Source organism: Pongo abelii, chromosome 2 (genome assembly GCF_028885655.2).
Source record: "Pongo abelii isolate AG06213 chromosome 2, NHGRI_mPonAbe1-v2.0_pri, whole genome shotgun sequence".
In the NCBI taxonomy this organism is placed as follows: domain Eukaryota; kingdom Metazoa; phylum Chordata; class Mammalia; order Primates; family Hominidae; genus Pongo; species Pongo abelii.
Window position 1 is genome coordinate 151,061,853 of NC_085928.1, and position 15,631 is coordinate 151,077,483.

The 15,631-nt window shown below is 35.8% G+C and overlaps 1 protein-coding gene across 3 annotated transcripts in view; it reads left to right on the top strand.

Moving 5' to 3' along the window:
• The window catches only part of RASA2 (RAS p21 protein activator 2), a 129,150-nt gene that overhangs the window by 86,364 nt on the left and 27,155 nt on the right, over positions 1–15,631 (top strand). For 2 of the 3 annotated variants that reach the window (XM_024244968.3, XM_054552761.2), the window contains exons 13-19: positions 227–301; positions 1,018–1,141; positions 4,076–4,182; positions 7,435–7,518; positions 8,179–8,256; positions 13,085–13,158; positions 13,704–13,813. In XM_024244968.3, coding sequence (XP_024100736.1) covers positions 227–301; positions 1,018–1,141; positions 4,076–4,182; positions 7,435–7,518; positions 8,179–8,256; positions 13,085–13,158; positions 13,704–13,813 — 652 coding nt within the window. The remainder of the gene's footprint in view (positions 1–226; positions 302–1,017; positions 1,142–4,075; positions 4,183–7,434; positions 7,519–8,178; positions 8,257–13,084; positions 13,159–13,703; positions 13,814–15,631) is intronic. The other variant, XM_024244969.3, reaches the window with a different exon arrangement.

Sequence of the window (15,631 nt, forward strand, 5' to 3'; positions counted from 1 at the left end):
CATTATTTCTTTGTTATGGGATTTCTATTTTAGCTAGAGTTTCAAATATATGACAAATACTTTTTGATATCATGTTTTAAGAAAATTGTGTATGTTATCCCTGCATAGGACATTTTACGCTTTGCTACAATTTAAATTTCTATAATTTTATTATCAGAAAAATAAGTTATTTTCATTTTGTCAGATTACTTAGAAAAAATCATTAACTGAAAAATTTATTTTTCAGATATGTGACTCCTCAAAATCCTGTGAAATCGATCCTATTAAATTGAAAGAGGGAGATAATGTAGAAAATAATAAGGTAAGTCCTTGTTATATTATTTATAATTGCATTAAAATTGGTCTTAATGGTGTACTTTTCTCCCACTTACATTATAATAAAGCCATATAGAGGGAAGCAGTGCTGTTTATTCTTCACATAAGCCTTTATTATTAGCAGCACTTCCTAGGATTAGTTTTTAGAATGTTATTTCCTCAGTGGTTTCACTTTATTTTTGTTCTTGATTGTCTCTTTTTGGCTCTAGTAACAATAGTGAACTTAAGCTATAGCTAGTTGCATCCCCCGTTCTAGCCATTCCTTTGGGCTCAAACTGATCAGGCTAAGTGACACAGTGACTTTATCAGTCAGTAGTTTCAGTGGCCTCTGAAAAAACAGTGATTGTGTTAGGGTCACAAATTTTTATTGCAGTGGATAATAGTGTCACAATGTCCTTGTGCTTGTGTATCCGAGTTATTTTGTGATTTCCTTTTGGATCATTTTATTCTGTCTTGCTTCTTGTGAGGTTTATTCATAGATTCAGCTCTTACGCCTAGCAAATCTAAATTTAATTTATTAAATTAAGTCAGTATATAAATTGTCCTTAAACTGAGTGAGTTTGGAAAAGGGTAACAGTGCTTTAAAAAATATTAGATAGTGACTGTCTAATAAACCTCATTTTCTTACATTTTTCTTTCATGAAGGCTATTGAAGATGTGTGAACATCAAAATCTTAACGTTTACCTTTTTAAATCCTGCAGGAGAATCTGCGCTACTACGTAGACAAGTTATTCAATACAATTGTAAAATCAAGTATGAGCTGCCCCACTGTAATGTGTGATATCTTTTATTCTCTAAGGCAGATGGCTACTCAGAGATTTCCTAGTAAGTGCCTTGTTTTACTAAAACATGCCATTTCTTTTTCTTTGACTTTTTTGTAGATATTAATTACATGTTTGGTTTGTGTGAGATATTTAAGGTATTTATTTATTTATTTATTTATTTATATTTTATTTATTTATTTATTTTTTTGAGACGGAGTCTTGCTCTGTCACCCTGGCTGGAGTGCAGTGGCACTGTCTTGGCTCACTGCAACCTCCGTCTCCCAGGTTCATGCCATTCTCCTGCCTCAGCCTCCCGAGTAGCTGGGACTACAGGCGCCCACCACCATGCCCGACTAATTTTTTGTATTTTTAGTTTCACCATGTTAGCCAGGATAGTCTCGATCTCCTGACCTCATGATCCGCCCGCCTCGGCCTCCCAAAGTTGCTGGGATTACAGGCGTGACCCACCATGCCCAGCCTAAGGTTTTTAAGTACAACCTTCTTTAGTTTTTCAAAATGATTCTAGCTTTCTCATAAGAAATCTGATTTTTCTTGAAATCTCAAAATACATATTCCATTTTATTTCAGTATAATGCAACTTTATACAAAGAGCAAATCAAAATCACCATTAAAGAAAGGCAAAAATTTAGAACTATAACATTATATAAGTAAGCACTTATACCAGATGCTTATGAGAGTTAAAAATACCTTTGTTATTTATACCATCTTTTCCAGCTGCATGCATTCAGATAGTGAGAATCTTTAGTTCCATAAAATTGACTAGATTTGACAGTATGAGAATGCTAATAAGGTTTTGGTGGTGAGCGGTTTTTACAGAAATGGTCTTAGACATTAGAAACCTTTCTGTTGTAACATACATAGAGTTTTAAGATACATATATCAGTAACTGGCATATTTTAATTTTGAAAAAGTAGCTATGTCAAGGTTTTGCTTAGAAACTTTTCATAAAATTAAGTGTTACTGTCGCTGCTAATATTTAGAATTATTCACATTTTAATATATTTCTGATAAGTAGATAAACTTACTACAGGTAGCTTTTCAGATCTGTCTATAATGGGAGGTGGTGGGTAGGAGGGTAAAATTAGGCAGGTACTTAAATTATCAGTCTTAACCAGCTGTGCAAAACTGTAAGTTTATTTCTGTAACCATCTGAAGAGATTTTGCAGTTTTATGTTCTTTTAAGTGTGTGCTCACCCTGTACACACATGTGTGCAGTTAACTGCCCTTCTACTAAATTGATGCATTACTAAATTAGTGGGGCTGAGTTGTCTAACATGTAGATAAATTCAGATCTAAATGTCTTTGCTAATTATAGTTGCAAATAAGTAACTAAATCTAATCTTCATAACAAAAATAAGGGGAGCCAGAGGCACACGGAAAGGTGAAATGCTCATTGAAATTATATTTTTAAATAGTTAAATCATGATAACCACATTGACTACTTAGTAACACACACAGTGTTAGCATGTTAGCCTCCATTGTCTCCTATTCTCATCTTCACAAAACCACATGAGGTAGGTACTACTCCCATTAGGTGAGAAACTAAGGTTTAGAGAAGCTGAGTAGCTTTACCAAGGTCTATGGCGTGGCCAACAGGCAAGCAGGACCTCAAACCTGGGCCTAGTCTACTCCAAACCACATGCTGCCATTCACTATACTCTATACTAACTGGTGATCTTGGCCTTAAATCTGTTTTAGCAATTTAATTCTTGTTTATATAAATGAACTTAAACACTTTATGGAATTTTTTTGGGTTTTGTTTTTGTTTTTGTTTTTGAGACTGAGTTTCACTCTTGTTGCCCAGGCTGGAGTGCAATGGCACAATCTCAGCTCACTGCAGCTCTGCCTCCCAGGTTTCTAGCCTCCCAAGTTGCTGGGATTACAGACATGTGCCTCCACGCCTGGCTAATTTTGTATTTTTAGTAGAGACGGGGTTTCTCCATGTTGGTCAGGCTGGTCTCAAACTCCTGACCTCAGATGATCCGCCCGCCTCGGCCTCCCAAAGTGCTGGAATTACAGGCGTGGGCCACCGCGCCCGGCCAACACTTTATGTTTTTATATACATGCAGATGTATCTCTTTAGTTATGTTTTTTGTTGACTTGACTATTAATATGGTTATCATATCCTCAGTAGACTATAGTAGTGACAGTTTTGTTGCCATAAGTGTTTCATATTCTCTCGTTTTTGTTGTTCTTACTACGCTAGAAGAATGGGGGAAGGAGAGGTAGAAGGGCAGGGCAGACAGCAGGTAGAAGGCAGATATTACTAAAAAATGACAAACGACTTGTTAATGGTTACCTACTGAATGACTTAGAAGAGTTAAAACTCGAACCAAACCTAAAGATTCTTTCCCTCACCATCTGCTTCACCACCATCTGTCTGATTGTTGGGTAAAGTGTTGACTCCAGTCTGAAACGAAAGTTGTAGGTGAATGATCAAAGCCACCAGTAGTCTTCAGTTTGTCTGCATTTTTGTTTATGGACTGTTGATAGCTTTTTAAAGTAAACATTTCTGCCTAATTGTTTTTGTTGCATAACTTTTGATATTATTAAGATTTTTGGGGGGGAAATTGAAACAAGAACCTAAAACTGAAAGTAGCCTTGTATCATACTCTTAAGGGATTCAGTGTTACCACTAGGTAGTGCTAGATACTACTTTTATTTCTGTTGTAATTTTAGCAGTCTCTTCTTGCAGGTGAAGAAAGAGGTATTTTTCAAATTAAAATATTTCTGAAAACCTAACAGCTTTGTCTTTTTTCATATTATTTCTTACTTCTTTTGGATTTTTTTAATCATAGGGGTTTTCTTTTAATTGAGTCATAAATATCACTATCATTTCATCAACTCAGTTCTTACTAGACAAATTATGTTGCTCTCCTAGTTTACATGTCTTTTCTATATTTTTTAATTTATCATCTTTGTTTTTTAATTAAGTGTTTTTGTGCATGACATTTCACCATTTTTTTTCCTGCAGATGACCCTCATGTTCAGTATTCTGCAGTGAGCAGCTTTGTATTTCTTCGTTTCTTTGCTGTAGCCGTAGTATCACCTCATACTTTTCATTTGCGACCTCATCATCCAGTAAGTGTTTGTTCTTCTGAAAGCTTTATTCCATTTTTTAAATTTTTATTAAAATGAAGAAAAGATAAACCAATTTCACTGGGCTGTATTTTCTTATAACTGATACTTAAATTTACTCAGCATTTTTCTTGGCCATTTCAGTCTTTCAAGTGAGGCTAATAATCCTATTTTTTGTTGTTAAAAGATGTTCTACAAGAGTAATAAAATGTTGTTAATTATTGAAGCTTGGTGATGAGTACAAAGGGGATTTATTATATTTTTTCATCTGCTACTGTGTGTGGTTATAAATTTCCATAAGATTTTTTTTCATTAGTTACAGGTTTCATTTTGATAGGTTTTTTATTTAAACAAAATCTGCTTACCTGATTTATTAAAATAGGTTAATTTTGCAGATATTTTTAAATTTCACAGAAATTTGAAGAGGCTCTTCTCTAAGAAAGAAGGCTACAAGAGAAATTCCATTTAATTTAGAAACAGCATCTAAGATAGAAGATTTCAGTAGCAATGAAACTGACAGCATATAATTAAAAAATATTAAGTGGCAGGTGAACTGGATAAGCATTAACGGTAAAAACAGAAAAAGAAACCAAGAATGCAGTATAGTGAAAGGCGTAGGAACTTTTATTGGAATATAACTTGTTAAATATATCAGTATTTTTACTTTTTATTTACGTGAGGTAATACTGTAAACATATGAGATTTAAAAATTTTTTAAGCATACAATCTTTGTTCTGGAGTCCTATTTAATTACCAAAAATCTAAATCTCCACTGCATATATTTACATGTTTATTTCTTAATTTTTAAAATTCTTTTTTTTTTGCTATACTTCTGATTCCTTCTTATATCGTGTAATTTGGCTGATTCTTTAATCTTTTATGTTCCAAATACTTTATAATCTTATCTAATTGCTCTTAGTTGCTGATTTGTATAACAAATAATAATAATAGTCCACATTTATTTAGTGCTTTGTACTAGGCCTTGTTCTAACTACTTTATGTTTTAACTTGTTTGGGCCTCCTAGCAACCCGTAAGGTAAATTCTATTATCATCCACATGTGCAGATAAGGAAATCACAATACAGTAACTTTTCCAAGCTCACACAACTGACAAATTATGATTTGATCTTACTCAATTTGAACTGGGTTTAACTGGGATTCAAATTCAGTCAGTCTTTATCATCTGTGAGCTTAATCCTATCCCTTCCAACCTCTTAGACAGATGTTCAGGTACCTATAATGTATCATTCCGTGCTCAGTACTGGAGATACAGTGATGAATAAGATACTCTTTGCCCTTAGGAAACTCACAGCCAAGAGGAGTTGCTCAATAGTGTAGGGAAAACACTTGAGTTTTAGAGTTAAACCAGGTTCTGAATACCCATTTCTTCTCTCAACGGCTACATGACACTGACACTCACTTAACCTTGTGAGAACTGAATAGAACCATGTTGCAGTGGCAGCACCACGCCCTTTCTTGCCAAAGGATAAATGGTCTGTGAGCAGCCCCAGCAGAGAGTGGGCCAGTGTCCTTTTGTTCACAGGGCTGTCCATTCTGTGGCTTTGTTACTAAAGCTGCATAGAACTCTGAGGCAGTGAAAGCGTGGTAGCAACATTCTGGACATAAACAGAACACCTACTTCTGAACTTGTGAGTCTGCCTTGTATTCATACTTGAATTTGTGTATTCCTGTAACAGATGTTGGTGGATACTTAGGTTGGTTCTATGACTTTGCTATTGTAAATAGTGCTGCAGGAAACATGAGTGCAGGTGCCAGGACATCTTTAAGAATATTATTTTCTTCAAAGACAGAGAATTGTAGGGACCTTTTATAGATGTAATGAAATCCCAGATGTTACAGCTAAAATGTTTTCTGAATAGCCTTAATTTAGGTGTGTATCTATTTTATAAGTATATTATAAGGATCATATTTCAGATATTCCTTCCTTTCCAGATTACCTTATATTTTGGTCATCTCTTCCCCTTCACATTCATTGCCTATTTTCAATGTGGGGGTGGGGGGGATACCAAAATATTGAGGAATGTGAGCCAAAAATCAAACTAAAGCTTTTCTGTATCTAAATTTTTCTGGATATGTCTTTAGATGCAAGATACTGTTTACTTGAATCCTTAAAACAAATAAAAATGGTCTGTGTTTTGATAGAAACTTACACAAATGTATGGATTGGTGAAAATTCAGTAGGGTATTCATTTAAGACCTATTCATTTTGTCATATGTAAATTATATCTCAATTAAAAAAAAATGAAGGATCAAAGATTCTTGAGGGAACACCGTTTAGTCAATTTTATATACTACTATATATTACTTCTTTCAGATAGACAGGCCTGAAAAACCTCTTGGATAATAGACCCAAATAATCACCCTCTGGTAAGGTCCAAAAATAACTAGGTGACTTCACATTTCCTAAGCTGAATTTAGGTCTTTGCTTCCATGGTGAAAAGAGTTAATTGCAAAAGCCATTTAAAGTATTGAATATGTTTAGAGGTGAGCTGAGCACAGAAAATTTGGAACACCTTAAAACTGCCATTTTAAGTTATAAGGTAGTAAAGTAGAAGTGACTGTTACAGAAGTGACTATAATTTGTCAGATAATCCAAGGTGCCATACTGTACAAAACAACTTATATACAATATTGATAAAATTATGGCTTTTGGTTGGTGCCAAAAGGCTCATGCCTGTAATCCCAGCACTTCAGGAGGCCAAGGCGGGCAGATCACCCGAGGTCAGGAGTTCAAGACCAGCCTGGCCAACATGGCAAAACTCTGTTTCTGCTAAAAATACAAAAATTAGCCAGGCGTGGTGACAGGCACCTGTAATCCCAGCTACTTAGGAGACTGAGACAGGAGAATCGCTTGAACCCAGAAGGTGGAGGTTACAGTGAGCTGAGGTTACGCCACTACACTCCAGCCTGGGCAACAGAGCGAGACTCCATCTCAGAAAAAAAAATATATATACGTATATATATATATGTGTGTATATATATATGACTTTTAAGAGCACCACATCTTTAATAATTACTTTGGGAAGAATTGTTAATTATATATGGCTTCTTTAGTCTCTTAATTCCTTAGGCCGGTAAGTTGTACCCAGCCTTAGCTAGATTTTAACTGTGTGTGGTTTGAACGTTTTTGAGTCATTGTTTTACAGCAATGTAGTCCATTTACTCTATTCTACTTTTTTATACAAATTATTTTCTTGAAAACTTAGTAGTTTTGGTCTTTTTTACATTTTTTAGGATGCACAGACAATTAGAACATTAACTCTCATCTCAAAAACTATACAAACTTTGGGAAGCTGGGGGAGTCTGTCCAAAAGCAAGGTAAGTCCTTACATCTTTTATTTTGTTTTTACACTTCTAAATGTTGTTACATCCTATGATCCCTTATCCTTGACTTACCTTCTTCCAAATTAAAAACAAAACATACACACACACACACACACACACACACACACAAATAGCTGTCTTTTAAGTAGATACTCTCTTAGTCACCTGTTAAAGAGGACAGTTTCAGAAGCTGGGCATGGTGACTTGTGTCTTTAATCCCAGGAAGCTGAAGCAGGAAGATGACTTGAGGCCAGGAGTTCAAGGCTGTAGTGCACAATGATGGCACCTATGAATAGCCACTGCACTCCAGTCCGAGCAACATAGCAAGACCCTGTCTCTAGAAATTTAAAAAAGAAAAAAAGTTTAATGAGAACATTAAAAAAAAAAAAAAAAAAAAAAAGCAGACAGTTTCATGAAAACTGCTAAATAAGACAAGAGAGCCTACCTAGTAAGGAGGTACAGGACAGTCTGTCTGCCTGCTTGGGCCATAATCACATGACAGCTTTGAAAGAAGTCTTCCACTCCAAGCCCTGAACTCTCTGAAAATATATAATTGAGTCCTTTTAGGCCTTAATCCTCCGCTTAAAAATACAATCCATTCTATTCTTAATTCTCTATTTAACACTTATAAACCCTGTGTTTGTTTTTTCTTAGTCAAGTTTCAAAGAGACATTCATGTGTGAATTTTTCAAAATGTTTCAAGAAGAAGGATATATTATAGCAGTTAAAAAGGTATGATGGTTTTATTCTGGAATTGTTAATATTTATTTCATATAACATAGGGGAAATAACATTTTATATATATTATTATTATCAATCCCCAGTTTAAATAATAATGTTTAAACTGTTCATCAAAAAGGCTTCCTTTTTCTTTTTTCTTCTTCCACAAAGCTATGTTTTTCAGCTTTGAAAATACCTAAATAAGTTTAACAACAACTGCTTTTGCCAGTGCATTAGAAACACAAATTACGGCTGTCTAGGGTTAGGATTTCTCAGAGTGACACTGTTGGCATTTGGGACCAGATAATTCTTGATTCTGAGGGGCTGGCTTGTGCGTTTCAGGATATTTAGCAGCATCCCTGGCCTCTACCCCTTAGATGCAAGAAGTATGCCTCTGTTTTGACAGCCAAACATGCCTCCAGGTATTGCCAAATGTTCCTTGAGGGACAGAATTATCTCTGGTTGAGAACCTCTGGTCTCTGGGGGTAAAGGCTTTGTATGCTGCCTGATGTAGAGTGGGCACTTAATTGCCATAGTAAAAAATATATACATTATTGAACATTTAATGAACAATATAAATTTATGGTAGTAACCTGAGGAAAGTTACTATACATGTGCAAAAGCCTGTAGTATATAATATCCTAACATAAGGCCTGCAGCCTACAAAAATCACTGTACTTAGAAGTTGAGAATGTTTTGAAAGGATCTTTAATTTCTTGAGTCTTTAGTCTTGAATCATCTAAACAAAATATAGCATTATTGTAAAATGCTGAAAATTTATAAAGAAAAGTTACCTTTGAAGTACTCTATCCCATATAGTCTAGAAGTTAAGAATTAAAAAATAAAGAAAGAAATGAATTACATCTAAACTGGGCCTGAAGAAAGTACTGTATTTTATGTATCACAGTCTTAACTTAATGAATCCAAATTAGCAAAGCCAGATATTAAAGACTTCATTCAATTTCTGTAGCACAACTAGCAGTTGGTTGCCAGAGTATTTATTTTGTTGAGATACATGTTTGAGCCTTTTTTTATACTTAGGATTCTTACAGAGACTTAGTGAAACATGATGATTTAAAAAATTAAAGTCCATTGGAATATTTTTCATCTGGAATAGTGCCTGTTTAACCAAAATTTTTTTAGGCAACCATTGAAGGCTTTTGAGGAGAAAGTCTTTCAAAAGAATAGGCAAAGAAAAAGCTGCCCTTTTATTTTTCAGACATTGTTGAAACATTTGTGACACTGTAGGCAGACTTTTATTGGCAAGATTATGATGTACTGTCTTTTGTTTGAGGGTTGTTTTTCCATGTTTTCTGACTGAGGCTGTGGTAGCATCTGATTTTTTTTCCCCTGATATAATCAGAATGTTTAGAGTTGATAATGTCAGTGGAGAAAGGATTTAAGGGTTCCAGGAGTTCAGTCTGTTCCTGATCTGCTCTGAGTCACCCACTCACATTCTAATGGACTATCGCCATAGTGTGCCTCTGTCTCAGATTTGGTTCTGGATCCCTAAGCTGACATAGGGTATTTTGCCCTAATATCCTAGTTTCCTTTATTATTTAGTAGTTACAACAAGATATGTGCAGTGCTATAAAGTGTAAAAGCTTGTGAAGCTCAATTTCTCATTTTATATTGGCACTCTGACTAGTGACATTTACTATTGATGCAGAAGAAAATAGAGTATAACTGAATCATATGCTATTCCCTGCAGAGTTTAGAAAGGATAACCTGGATAGTTCTATAAACAAGGTGACCATATAATTTGATGTCTAAACCAGAACACTTTTAAGAGTGAAAAATACTATTGGTGATTATTCTGGGATGATAGGAATGGTCCTGATAGAGATGGTCCTGAGCAAACTGGGACCTATAATCACCCTGCCTATAGTCCATCTTAATTACTGGGTTTTCTTTCACTTTATATCTCTGTATTTACCCCATAGTTCCTTAAGAATTATAATAAATAAATTATTGGCTGGGTGCAGTGGCTCACACCTGTAATCCCAGCACTTTGGGAGGCCAAAGCGGGTGGATCACCTGAGGTCAGGAGTTGGAGACCAGCCTGGCTAACATGGTGAAACCCCATTTCTACTAAAAATACAAAAAATTAGCCAGGCCTGGTGGCACATGTCTGTAATCCCAGCTACTAGGGAGGCTGAGGCAGGAGAATCGCTTGAACCCAGGAGGTAGAGGTTGCAGTGAGCCGAGATCATGCCATTGCACTCCAGCTTGGGCAACAAGAGCAAAACTCTGTCTCAAAAAAAAAAATAAATTATTATAAATAATAAATATTTGCTAACAAATCAGTGACTTCAGGTATATATTAAGAAATAAAATATTCACATAACTCAGACCCCATTAGTGCATGGTCCATCTGGGAGAATTGATGCTGTGATAGGGCGCTTCTTCAGTTCCCTTGGATACTTGTACCCACATTACCCACATATAATGCAAAAGGAACTCTGTTCTTGTTCTTGTTCTTTCACTTACCAATATTTTCTCCCAGCAAACAGAAGTAAACATTCCATTTCAAAACTCCTTAAGTCTGAGCTCTGGTGGGCAATTGTCAGCCAGTCTTAGGAGAAAATGGCTGTGCCTACAAATTCCACTTTAGAATAGGCACTGGAGCCTCAATACTATCCTTATTGGAATGTGGTTTGTTTTTAAGTCCTAAGCAGAACAACATAGAAAAGTATAAAGGAAAAAGCAAAGAAATGCAGACCCTCTCTGAGTTTCTGAGTTTGTAATATACACCTAATGAACTAAATAAATGGATAGCTCATTTAGGGGGCAAAATAGGATTCTTCTTTAAGAACAAGAATTGTTCCTCAAAATCAAAGTAATGGTAGATTTAAAAAAAAAAAAAGAAAAGAAAAGAATTGTTCCGGCCAGGCACGGTGGCTCACGCCTGTAATCGCAGCACTTTGGGAGGCCGAGGCAGGCGGATCACAAGATCAGGAGTTCAAGACCAGCCTGGCCAATATGGTAAAACCCTGTCTCTACTAAAAATACAAAAATTAGCCGGGCATGGTGGCAGGTGCCTGTAGTCCCAGTTACTCGGGAGGCTGAGGCAGGAGAATCACTTGAACCTGAGAGGTGGAGGTTGAAATGAGCCGAGATCACACCATTGCACTCCAGCCTGGGCAACAGAACAAAACTCCATCACAAAAAAAAAAAAGAAAGAAAAGAAAAAGGAATTGTTCCTTGAACTGCTGATTTCCCTTTCCCATGAAGAGACAGCCAAATACTAAAAAGCCCTTGACCAGTCAAGGTAGCATATTTATGAAGTTAAATGTTTTTCACTAGCTGACTTGGTAAAGATGGATACTATAAATTTTCTTGATGGAAAGTTTATAAATGGTGATTAGATTTCCAGATTATCCATTTACACTTCAGTCATGACTGTGAAATACCATCTCTCAGAGCTAAAGTCAGTTATATATAATAGAAGTTGGCAAACTCTTTTCTGTAAAGGGACAGTGAGAAAATATTTTAGGCTTTGCTGATCACATAAGGTCTCTGCCACTTAGTCTTTGTTTTCACAACCCTTTCACAATCCTAAATGTAACCCTAATTGTTACATTTAGAAATGTAATAGTTACAGGTTGAGTATCCTTTATCAAAATGGTTGAGACCAGAAGTGTTTTGGATTTTGGATTTTTTTCAAATTTTGAAATACTTTTATTCATTCTCTCTCTCTCCATATATATTTTTTGACTGAGCATCCCTAATCTGAAAATCCAAAATTCAAAATCCAGAATGCACCAGCAAGCATTTCCTTTGAATATTCTGTTGGCACTCAAAAGGTTTTGGGCTTTGGAACATCTGGGATTTTTTAGATTAAGGGTGTTCAACCTGTATTCTTATGGGCCTTACAAAAACAGGCTACAGGTCAAACGTGGCCCTCTGAGCCATGCTTTGGTGATCCTTTACCTATAATAAAGGTTCACAATCTTATATGTAAAATCATTGGGACCAAAAGTATTTCAGAATTCAGTTTTTCAGAGTTTCAAACGGTAATCAGTATATACTATATGTAACACCTCCCAGTGGAGCCTAGGGTAGCACCCCACAATCAAATACATTAATTCTTATAGCACAGTGTATGAATACTTACAGTAAGTAATATAAGTACAGAGTGTAAATAGCCTTACACCAGTTCAGGTTAAGTTATACCCCTGAATGAGTACTTCAAATCAGAGACAAGATTAAAAACTTTGTATTCAGAATGTTATGTATTTCAGAATTGCAGTTAAGGAATTATGGATTGAATTATTCCTACAAGGAAATATGTTCTGGGTTTTAAGTAACTTAAGAACAAAGTTTTAGGCTGGGCATGGTGGCTCACACCTGTAATCCTGTAATCCCAGCACTTTGGTAGGCTGAGTCAGGCAGATCACTTGAGGCCAGGAGTTCAAGACCAGCCTGGCCAACATAGTGTAACCCTGTCTCTACTAAAAATCAAAAAAATTAGCTGGGCATGGTGGCACATGCCTGTAATCCCAGCTGCTTGGGAAACTGAGATATGAGAATCACTTGAACCCAGGAGGAGGAGGTTGCAGTGAGCCGAGATTGCACCACTGCACTCCAGCCTGGGCAACAGAGTGAGCCTCTGTCTCCACATAAATAAATAAATAAACATTACTTTTATAATACTTGTCATTTGTAAATTAGGGATTTCCTCTCTAATTAAATATGTGTTTTGTTTTATAAATTACTATTATGTGTATTCATTAATAATGAAGAACTTCCCATTATAATCAATGACATGTAAGATAAACTGAATTTTTTATAATGTACCTTATCACACAGTGTAATATTTGCCCATTTCCCCATTTAGTTCTTGGATGAGATTTCATCTACTGAAACTAAAGAGTCCAGTGGTACGAGTGAGCCTGTGCACCTGAAAGAAGGGTAATTTAATCAAATTAGACATGGAAGTTATATATCGGTATAGATATTAAGTAAGTACAAAGAGCGTGGGTCTAAGAGTGAGGAGATCTGGCTTTGTGTGCTGTGTTAGAACTGCCAAAATTAGCAGTCAGGTAAGTCACCTTTACTGTCCTACAAACTTTATGGCAAAAAAGCCTGATTTCCTGTGCATACAGTCCTAGAGTTGTTTTGCAATTATAGTGAGATGATGGGTATTTAGAGTACTTTAAAAAAGTAACAGCACTATTAGTCTTAATGTAAAGTGTTTATTGTAAGTTAAGGGGGGGAACCACTCATTTGACCCTTTTTTGTTCTGTATAGTACAATTAAAAATATTAAATTAATTAAAGACCTTATTCCTTTGGTATGGCCAAAATAAATGCAACAGTCATGGATAGCAAAAATATTTTTATATATTTAATATAATCTTACACTACTATTCATGTCATTTAAAGTTAAAGGATACTTCTTTGTTTTAGATTAACTTAATTTTTATAGCTAAATGTTTACATCTGTTATGTTGGCAGTGAGATGTATAAAAGAGCTCAAGGAAGAACTCGGATTGGAAAAAAGAATTTTAAGAAACGATGGTTCTGCTTAACAAGCAGAGAGCTCACCTACCACAAACAGCCAGGTAGTTGTGTTTATGCTTTATTGTGGGGTTTTTCCTGGTTCTCAGTGAAGGTTTCTTTGCCGCTTATTGTGACTCTAGTGAATCCTTTCAGTAATATTACTGTAGTTTATGGTTTCTCACACTGATACATACGTACTAAGAATGAAAAAATATTTGACAGTAACCCCATGTATGTTATGTTTTTCTTGAGTTCCTGAAAATGGTGTTCCTTCAGTGTGCTCTGTTTTCTAAAAATCCAGAGTAATCCATACTGTTATTTATCAAAGAGCAACAGCTAAACCTCTTAGAACACGGGAGTTTCTTTAACTCTCAGAGGCAAAATTAGCAAGATTCCATATCTAATAAATGAGACTATTTCTGTCCTTTGCTGGGAAATATCAGCCAAAAATTCCCACAGTTATACCATAGATTGTGATCCCTATACAGTTGTCAAATTCATCCTAGGCTCTTAGCTAAGCTAACCCCAAGGTGGATGACTTAATAATTTGCCTTGTGAGAAGACTCTGTTGCCTTTACAAGTGGGCTGTTTGTGTAAATGAAGCCATCTTCCTACAGTGTGATTTGAGAGCTGCAGAGAGGCAAAGCGTATCCTTCAGTAGACTCACACAGTCCTTTAAATAAACTACTTTTGAGTTTATTCCGTTGGGTTAATTTTCCACAGAAGGCCAGGTGTGGTGGCTCATGCCTGTAATCCTAGCACTTTGGGAGGCCAAGGCAGGCAGATCACTTGAGGTCAGGAGTTTGAGACCAGCCTGACCAACATGGCGAAACCCCATCTCTACTAAAAATACAAAAAAATTAGCCGGGCATGGTGGCACATGCCTGTAGTCCCAGCTACTCTGGAGGCTGAAGCAGGAGAATCGCTTGAACCCAGGAGGCAGAGGCTGCAGTAAGCCAAGATCGTGCCACTGCACTGTAGCCTGGGTGACAGAGCAAGACTCCATCTCAAAAAAAAAAAAAAAAAAAAAAAGGAATTATCCACAGAAGGCCATTAGCTTCTGATATTTTAGCAAGAAGAATTTAGTATCTAGATGACAGATCACATCTATATAGTAGAATCCCTTCTGTCCAAAATGATCAGGATCCAGAGATGTTCACTTAACCAAACCAAAAGGTTGGTTAAAGCGAGAATCATTTTAAAATAAAAAGATGCATATAGATCTTAAATATTTATGTATTTGTTTACCAGCATTTTGGTAGAGAACCAAGATTATTTCTTTGACTATGGACCTATAGATCAGATTTCCTGCCTTTCTTGTGTAAATATACACATAATGCATCAGTTTTCAGGATGATTTCTCCAAAGTAAATCTAGAACTTAGATACTTAAAAAGTAATTCAAGCACAAAATCCTCTTAGATTTTCAGGATAGTTACATTAGTCTTTTACAGCTGTCTTACCCCCACATAAATCAGCCTTATTTGTGGAGGGTATGTGTCTCCTTTTTAGAGGCTTTTCAAAGCATTTACCTGATTTTCAAATAAGTAATAAACCTCTTGGTAGTGGGCACTTACTTTGTCTCTTTACATAAAGTAAATTATAGTTACAACATAGAAAACTAGCATAAATAAGTTTAGCAACAAACCCAGTGGATTTAGTAAGCAAAACAGACTAACTGATGGAAGTAGAAGGGTGCAGGCTTAACAGAGTACCCGAGCAACCACAAGCGTGTAGCACCCCGTGAGCAACATTCAGTATGTTTTACAGAGGAAATGGAGAGTCTGTTAATCCATCAAATCTGTTAGGTAAAGATCTGTTAAGAGAGCTTCTGCTGTAAATTCTGGAATAATACATCAGACATAAGATGCTTTAAAGAGGATA